Source organism: Cydia strobilella, chromosome 7, assembly GCF_947568885.1.
Source record: "Cydia strobilella chromosome 7, ilCydStro3.1, whole genome shotgun sequence".
NCBI lineage: Eukaryota > Metazoa > Arthropoda > Insecta > Lepidoptera > Tortricidae > Cydia > Cydia strobilella.
In genome coordinates, this window is record NC_086047.1 from 12,120,713 (window position 1) to 12,130,703 (window position 9,991).

A 9,991-nucleotide genomic window follows, 5' to 3' on the forward strand; every position below is an offset into this window, starting at 1 on the left:
GTAGGCCCTCGTGTTGTTGCTCTTGCAATTGCGTTATGTTATGTGCTATTTCATAAAAAAAAACTTTTTTGATCACATTAATTTCTTTATATATTTCAATAAAATCTGCTAAGCCCGTGTTTTTAATTGTGAACAAATGGCGGACTGCATTCATACATTAACATTCACGGTCCAAATCGCCACATGGCAGTCCTGCTATGCAGGACGTCAATGTGAGTATTATATTCTTTGACGTCAATCCACAGACGATCCTTGCTGGATTTGTAGGACCCAAGAGGCATATCCTACTTCGGTGTTGTATCGGACGCCACGTGGTCCGCGCCCCATACACAATCCTACATAATGAGCGGATCAGGCGGACTAAATGTAGGAGTGTGAATGGATGTTCGATGTTCGAAAGAAAACCATGATCGAAATCGAAGAAAAAATCATATTGTGATATTGTTTTATCTATAGAGCCCTTAAAAAAGAATCTATGCTCTATGGTTATTCATTCTGTGTATGTTGGTATTGTTGGTTGATGTTGGTGCTCCCTGGAAATTTCAATAACAAAATTGACTTGTGTAAAAAAGTACCGCTGGTAGATTTTGGTTGGTGATCAGCGTCGTAAAATCTTTAATTTTCGGATAAATCCTTTAAGCTTATTTAATAAAAGTAATTGTATTTTAATTTTAGTGTTAGTTTACGTTTAGTAATAATATTATTTTTTATATCGTGTTGCCTGGTGAAATTGGTTGAAATCCTAAACCAGTTGTATTGTGTAAAGGACGTTCGTTGGGCGTAGAAAGAAAATGGCGTGTGCTACACTGAAAAGAAATTTGGATTGGGAGGCTCAGTTGCCTGCTAAAAGAAGAAGATGTGCTCCGTTTGCTGCAAGCTCAAGTACAAGCCCAGGAATTAGAGTGTCAGAAAGTAGACCCTCTTCTTTTGGAGAATCCGTCAGTGCACCTGCTAAGTTGACCCCAGGTTTGTTCCCCCATCACAAAAGATCATTTGCGTCTCAATTACTGTATTGATTTAACATTATTAGTTACATTTATTGTGAAATTACCTTATTAGGCAATGAATATAAACCTACACATCACAATAATATAATCAGCTGTATTTTTTATCGCCATTGTTTTTGCGCTATCATGAATAATTTTATAGTGTTGGAGTGAGACGGACGTATTAAATAAAACCGTTGGGCGGATTTTGTTCTTTTGTTTTTACATGACCAAGCTGAATGTCTAATAGATTTGCAATTATTAACGTACAACTATATCAAATCATATCTATTTTCATTGTAATGACGAAGCTAATCAAAAATAGTTACGCTACTTTTCTTTTTGTAATGGCTGGTTATCTGGCGTCAGATTGCACGCTCTCGAAAAATGGACTCGCAAAAAACTCTTTGTTGCTTTATACCTGCTTGGTTTGGAAACCGACCTTTTGCGTGGATTTTTTTTTACTAAACCTGAGATGTTTTGCCAAAAGCAATAGCGATTATTGATTGACTGCGCTATGATGCACCAATGGTCATTATTTTGTTTGATAAATGGGATTGGTCTATTACTATTAGTCCCTACATAGAAAACAACTTAAGTGTAAAAATATGGATGCATATAACTTGCTCACAAATAAGTCCCATAGTTCTTAATTTGCTGACATAAGAGCTATGGGACATATTTTTGAGTATAAAGTGTGCACCCATACTTTTACACTTGACTGTACAAGGTCTAATTACCTCTATTATTTATTGTTTAACATCAGACATTTTCCTTCTTTGTTGCAACAATACTATTATGAATGATGTTTTTTTTTTTACTTAAGTATTTAGCATTCGTTTATTTATATGTACTACAATTTCCTAATGATTATCATTACCAGTTACATCACATTTGATCACATTAACAGCAAGCTATGGTAATAAAAGTCTCTGGTTTCAGCTGTATGTATTAATTGCAAGGAAGTTTTACCCAAACTAGGACCCATGGAAAATCTGGGAATAATAGAGTAGGAATTGTATGTAGGTATGAGTTGAGGTGAATTATTACACACACAGCTACACAGAGGTCACAGAGTACTAGAGGGGGGTAGAGTACCTATAGTGAATGTGACAAAAATAACCCTTGAAGAAACTTTTTGGGTCCATCTTGAGGTTGGCAGTTTAACTTACAACCTCTCTGGTGTTGCAGGTGTCCATGGGCGACGGTAATCGCTTAGGCTTAGAGCGCACTGCGGTTTTTTCAAAAGCGGTTCCGCAACCGCAAAAAATGTAACGTACAACATGCTTTATAAGCGCACGCACTTAAAAGACTGAAACCACAAGAAAAAAACCGCAGTGCATTCTAAGCCTTACCATCAGGTGATTTGTCTGTTCGTTTGCCTCCTGTACAAAAAAAAACATTAATTTCAAAATTACTGTCATAACATGATTTTGTTGTTGTATGTGTGACTTCAACTCTCCTGGCAATATCTATACCCATTGTTATGTGATATAAATCTTCCGTTTGTTATGGAATTATGCTTCAAATAAATCTGTCTGAGAATGAAACACCACATATGGTAATTAATATCATGGTTGCCTCACAAATCTTCAACAAGGAAACCATGATGTACAGTCAAGTGTGAAAATATGGGTGCATACAACTTACTCAAAAATATCCCATAGTTCTTCATTCGGTGACATAAGAGCTAATATGAAACATGTTTTTGAGTATGATGAGTGCACCCATATTTTTACACTTGACTGTACTTACCTAAGAATAGATACAGCTGATTTCAACAGAAATCATTAGCATTATGATGAAATGGGAGGAAAATGCACAATGCTTAATCAAGTTATATTTCTCTTTATGATCAATGATCAATATTTACTCTGTTCTTTATTTTTTATTTTTTAATCTAGTTTTTATAGAGGCTTTGGACACTCTAGGTGAACATGTCAGCCTCATAGGTGCTTTCATAGTTCCCTACTCAAGGGAGACTTGAATCTTGAACTAGATATAAGTAAACAGATTTCCTCTGACATTCTATGTATATCCTAGACATGTATAATTAAACTACAATAGTTTCCCCATGAGAATTTGCCTGCCTCAGCCAGTCCAATCAATTAAGTTGACCAAGTAGGAAATTTTATTAATTGGTTATAATTATACAATGAATCAAAAACAAGATAGTATGTTGCTACATGAGGCATCAGATTGATTACAAGAATTCTCTTGCCACATTGAAGTGGTAATATTTTGTGTTATTTTGTTAATATACAATACATTATATGCAGCTTATTTCTGAAATAAATAAGCTAGCGTAAGCGGCTCTGTGAGCTGTAGACCTCGTGTTTGATAAACTTAGAAAATGTAAAACTAAAAAATACATCGTTTGTAGTCATTATCACAGTGAACTCACAATGGTCTTAAGCGCCATGGACCCTATTGGTGCTTTATGGTAACTTCAGCATAATGAAAAATTTCCAAAAACTGTCACAACTTTTAATGAGAATTGGTTGTGAATTGTGACCTGTAGAGGAGAACATCCGGACATATGAATGCATTTTTGCCCAAGCTGAAATGGAGGCCTTCACTAACACTCGGTCAAAAAGTTGTTGCAACCATCTTGAAGGTTCAACGCATTATCAACTCTATGAACCATAGATTGTATTTGTAGCACGGGCGATCTTTCAGCCACTCAACAACTACTAGCGCCTATTTGTGTGGAACCAGATTATAATTTATAACGCAACTTTGGGAACAAATCAAACTATTTTATTAAGTTAATATTTTGATTTGTATTTTTCAGTTCATAGATTATAAGTCAAATAATAGATATAAGGCCATTCAGAGTAAAGGCCCTTTAAAGGTATGGATACTATGGATTTGTAAACAAATCAGAAATAAATGAAATTTTTTTTATTTCCATTTATGAATTTTTTGGAATTATAATAAATTATTTAACAATTTTTTTATTATTTTGACAGAGCGCATGGCCCAGGAAATCTGCGACGAGATCAAACGCTTGCAGCGACGCAGACAGTTGCGCGTGGCGACTGGTGTGCCATCATGCTCATCATCCAGTGGCTCCGAGGGTGACGCCTCGCCGCCGCATCGCTCCACGCATAGCCAACAGCAGAAGGTCACCAATCGCGCGCTCTTGACATTCAAGCAGGTAAACACCGACATTAATGAGCCCCAGACTCAGTGGAGTCTGGTGTTCTGCCATATACTGTGCACTCTGTGTGCACTCTTATTATATGTTATGGTTATAACTGCAATCTTTAGTTTAGAATGTGACTACACAGCATAAATAGCATCATCAACCAGCATCAACCAGAGATCCAGGGCCTAAGACCACTTACCACAATTGCTGCAAACTCCTACCCTTATTCATAAAACTTAACAAAACTCTGTTAGATGAAATGAAATTTATTATTAATAACAGAACTACAGGTCACATTTGAAATAACACAATATTAATAACAGTTTACAATATTATATAAATTAATTGCATTTTTTTTTATAAGCTCTAAGTGTCAAAAATACAAATCCGGGAACATACATATTTATTCTTGTGCTATGCTTTTGATTTAAAGAATTATGGGTAGATCGAAAAAATCTCGATAATTATAACACAAAGTTCAAATTGAGAAAACACACCTCAATGGCATTTTAAATTTGATAATTGTGTATGAAATAGTACAGTTTTCAATTTTCAACTTTTTGACTGCTGTGCATAATGTAGGAAACAGAAAGGCAATATTATGTACCACTGAAATTTATTAGACTAAAAGAAAATGTCTAGTCTCTTCAACAAGACAAGCTCTCTTAGGAGCTCTGCCAGCTCTGGTTACCTTTTTTTTATTTTTTATTAGCCTATGTGTGTGTCCCACTGCTGGGCAAAGGCCTCCCCTCTTCCTTTCCAATCCTCCCTGTGCTGAGCAAGATCCCGCCAATCCCGCTGGAACGCATCCAAATCGTCCCACAATCTCTTTCTCGGTCTGCCTCTGCCACGACTACACTGGGGATGCCAGCTAGTTACTATTTTGGCCCATCTCTTATCATGCATCCGGCAGACATGTCCAGCCCAGTCCCAATTTAGCCTGGCGGTCTTCACCCCAACATCGACGACTCGGGTTTTGGAGAGAAGCTCTGTGTTCCTCACCCTGTCAGATCTTCGAACACCCAGGATACTTCGCTTCATTGCCCTCTGACAAACCTTGAGCCGGGATTTCTGCGCCTCAGTTAATGACCAGGTTTGGGCACCGTAGGTGAGGATGGGCAAGATGCATATGTCGACGAGCTTGCGCTTCAGTGCAATTGGGAGTTTACCCTTCATGAGTTCTTTCATGGACCAGAAGCTCCTCCAGGCGTTTTCGATCCTTCTATCGATCTCCTTGTCCTGGTGATCTGTGAAGGAGACTATCTGGCTCAAATAGGTATACTCGTCAACATATTGCAAAATGTTACCATCCACCGTCACCTCGTGCTTCTTGCTGTTGGTCATTAACTGGGTTTTGGATCCAACCTCAAGGCTCGCGTCGCTAAGTTCCTGTAGCATACATTGCAGTTCAATCGCCGATGCTGGTTACCTTACCATGAGAAATTAAACACTCATAAACTAGGTACTGGCAAATGGTACTTGCATATTTTTGACTGTTGAGTTCTGTTTCAAACTCTTGACCATGTTGTGCAACTTATGCCCTAACTCCACATTCTAAAACCCCAGCTAACAGTCAATATGCTGTAGTAGAATGTGGACATATGTGTATGCCACAGAATAGGTTAAAATTTTCTGTATTGAAGCGAGAATGATTCATATTCACTTGTATCACCTTGGATTTTACACCTACATAATGTTTTATTTAATCATCGGCTCTTAGCATCAAAAAATGTGCCATTCTCAATCAAAAGGGTACTTGTTGTCGGTTGTCAATAAGGCGCTATTTCCATATACCTTAAATTTGAAATCAACCTTATCAACAACCGACAATGTGGTACCTTTTGGTTGAAAACGTCACAAATATAGGTGTTATGAGTATGTCTCCAAAACTGCAACTAAACAGGTAATATTGATGACATGACATTAATGTGCCTTGTGTATAAGTAATAAATTTCACATTTAAAGTAGGTTAATAGTTACTCAGCAGTTCAAATGATTACACAATTTAGTTTGTATGTACTAAGAAAAGATGACAAATCATCTTGTTCACAGCTAAAAACTGTAAAAACTTTTAATTTGCTACAATAATTGCCTTACTAAGCGAATATTGTTAGTTTTCAATAAACCATTACTGCCATACAATTAAAAGTTATCTTAGAAATCACCAATGTCAACTGTGGATTTAACTGGCAAAAATCTGTAGTGTTAATATTGTGTCGAAAACAAGTCGGTAATTGAGGGCATATTTTAGCGTACAAACATTAATGCAAAACTTTTTGGCAGGTCCGCATGATATGCGAGCGCATGCTGCGCGATCAGGAGGCAGCTCTGCGCGCAGAATACGAGACTGCTCTCAGCAACAAGCTTGCCGAACAATACGAGGCTTTCGTGCGCTTCAACCTTGACCAGGTAAAATATTATTACATTCAAGCCTTACCGCATAGAGGCACCATGCAACAGCAGCACAACACTTCACGCAACAGTGTGCCCAACACAGAGTGCCCAACTGCCCACTGCATGTTGCGTTTTGCGGAGCTTGGTATAGTGAAACTGGAAGATGGTTATTCCAGTTATTGTACTGTTCCTTATTGTACAGACAGATGCATCTAGATGCCCACTCAAATATACTTAGTAATTTTTATCTTGTTGCTGCTATTATTACAATCCTTTTGATCCCTATTTAAAACATGGTTTAATAGATAATTACCAAACATGTACCTTTTTTATTGTAATTCTAAACGCATTCAATTAAGGGTCATTACCCACTTCCAAATGTTTCTTGCTAAGTAAAATCTCTAGTACTGTAAAATTTTGCTAATTTTAACAAACAGGCGTAATTCAGGTATTGTAAGTGAACTCATGGTTTTGTGCTTCTGATGCAGGTCCAGCGTCGACCCCCGCCCCCCACGTGCATGCCGCTGGGCATGGATGCTGAACACCACATGCATCAGGATCTAGTACCTAGCTGTAAGTACACATTCTTTTGTATTCGAATTCTTCCATCACTCATTCAATTTCCGAACAGACATGTGGCTATCACAATGACGATAAACTCCACCTTACTCTGTGGAAAAAAAAAACTGTTATAACCGCGAGTGTTTCTGATGCCTTTATGATTAATGATTAAGGGTCTCCGGCAAGCTCGGTTCTCCATACAAACGTAGTTCCGCTCTCATTTTAAAACGCCTAGCTAGATGGCGCTAGAACTTTGTACTTATAATAGGATAAGGTATATCTATGTCTGTAATTAGTTTATGTAGCTTCAGATACCATAGTTAAAAAAATACAGTGGATTTAAGTTTTTCATACAAAAATTTGTTTTTGCTCTATTCCGTTTGTTTTATAAACTGGAGCTATATAAACTAATTTCAGACCTAGATATCCCTCATGTCATTGTATGTGCAAAGTTTCATTACAATCCAACACGTAGTTTTAAAATGAGATCGGAACTACGTTTGTATGGGAAGGTGCAATTCGGCCGAGCTTGCCGGGGACTCTTAAAGATACACATTGCTTACCCAAAATCATATTACCCCCTTTTTTTCGATTTTAGTAACCGATATTTACCGTCTAGGCATATTACTTTACTACCAGACTGACTGAAGTATAATATGGTCCCCTTACCCTTGCGTCTCTTTCTATTTAATTACCATGCCATTAACCATTATATTATAATCGTCTGGAATGTGTACTGTACTAATCAATATACAATTACCATTTGGTGACATTGAGGTCAAATACCTGTGTATTTTGCAAAAAGCTAACATGTAACATTACATTTTGCTGAGTCTGTTTATTGTTGTTTCAGATCTGTCCTAATAGCGATGGTGTCGACATGGGGTGTTTAACTGCAAATATATCAAGACAAACAACATATATGTGAATAATATACGCAAAAATATGTCCTAATTAAACAAGACATTGTGATCGCTGGTGGAATTTTTACTGCCATTAATATTGTGAAATGCATTTTGCTGGCCAACTATAGGTATACAGTATTATATACAAATTTGTGCCCCACCTCTGTTATAATGATTATAAATGAATTGACAGTAACGAAACGTAATGTTAATGATTCACAATATTGACAATGTTAGATTCCACAGCTTTGTTCATGCCACATACACATAAATTAGTTTATAACGCTTTAGGTAAGGTTTGCTGGATAATTGTGTTCATAGACTGAGGATGGATGCCGGAGTGAGTCGGGACTAGCTGCTGTTCAGTTTCCAGCACTCTAATGTGACTTGAGAGTAGTAAGAGCCCATGGTATTTTGTATATTTTCTAATCGTGGAACTATTAGGAACCTAGTACTAACACGAAAAATAAATTCACGCAGAGTGCCTGTTAAGATATCATTGTCCTCAGTTTTGTTAGCCATAATTTTGATTGTACTTTTGTCGAATTATAGTTGTATTTGATTGGGCGCGTCAGCCGCCGTTTATTAGTGATCTAATTATTATTATATTTATATGACGACGATGAGCGTCAAAGTGGTAAAATCTAGGAGCAGTCCTTGATTATTGAAGTGGAAAGCACTGGGTTGGTTTGATTTAATGGATCGCAGTACTGTGTGACCATTTTGACGCTCAACACGCCTTATCATGAGAATGATAAACTAGCTTTATTTCTAAGTTATTTTCTCGATAATGTAGAAGACTTCTCGACTGCTGTTTCGGAGATCGAAACGCAAATGTAACATTGTTCTCGCAGGTGAGCATTATTGGGAATTTGTTTTATATTATGTAGTTAGAACTTTTTATTGAATACAAAAAGGATATGATTTGTTACCAAGCATTATTCAATAAAAAAAATCTAGGATAGTTTTTTTTTAAATTGTATTATCAGCTCATTATTAGTAAGTCGGCGTTTAAGAACTGAAAATAAATTAGCTAATTACCCGTAAATAGTTTATATTTTCATGTCAACTAATAATTTCCTTATATACGAACGTATCACTTGGTATCACGCTGATTCAGTCAGTCTCAGAACTAAGTACTGAGGTTGGCTGTAGTAGCATAGCGGCAAATACGAACGTTTCTCAGAAAATACGATGGTAAAGGATTATGCTATGCACTACAACTTGTAAAATCCATCGCATGCATAGACATAGTATATACAAGTAGTTATTAGTTGTAGACGCGCCACCGAGCGATCGAGGGTAAAAGAAAGAATATTCATATAAAATTTCGGCAGCATACATAGATCTAGTATATTTTCTATAGATGCGGCCTACCGCGTGCGGCCGTAAGGGATAGACATAGATGACGTCATAAACGTGGGGATATCATATTGGTAAAAATTACCCCAATATTTGATATCACGTTGGGGCGATTACCCTGGAGGCAAAGTTAGCTTGTTGTTTGACGGTATTAAAATTGTTGAATAAAATGTCATTGGGCCGTTCTTTTTAGGCGTATGAACAATGAAATACCTCCTATAATTCGCGCAGGTGGTACAAAACTAAACATGTTTAGTAAATAAAATGTATTATGTGTTTTAATTTTAAGAAATCACAAATCGCAATCACATTATTCACACCAATTAATGTAAACCACATTTAATCTTCACAACGTTTGTTTATTTATTGTTTGGAATTAGAAGTATGAAAAAACTTCGAGGTCAAAATTACCCATAAAATTATGATATTTTCATCTGGTATCCCTAACATGATTGTTATGCAGCTAAATTAAGAAGAAGTTTAAAATGGCTGACCTCAGACTCCTACCTACCTACGTAATTTGGGCGGATAATTTTACAAATAATGTTTTGTTAATTTGCGTAAATAATTGTGATATTTTTATTGAAATCGTTTGATTCTACATTGCTTTGAGTGTAACGTAATTTTACGAT

At 36.6% G+C, this 9,991-nt stretch overlaps 1 protein-coding gene across 1 annotated transcript; it reads left to right on the forward strand.

The window, feature by feature from the left end:
* Positions 1–555: 555 nt before the first annotated feature.
* Positions 556–9,038, forward strand: LOC134743169 (akirin-like). Its single transcript, XM_063676543.1, has 5 exons — positions 556–966; positions 3,959–4,146; positions 6,421–6,546; positions 7,020–7,104; positions 7,946–9,038. The coding sequence occupies exons 1-5, from the start codon at positions 792–794 to the stop codon at positions 7,954–7,956; spliced, it is 585 nt and encodes a 194-aa protein (XP_063532613.1). The 5' UTR covers positions 556–791; the 3' UTR covers positions 7,957–9,038.
* Positions 9,039–9,991: the final 953 nt, after the last annotated feature.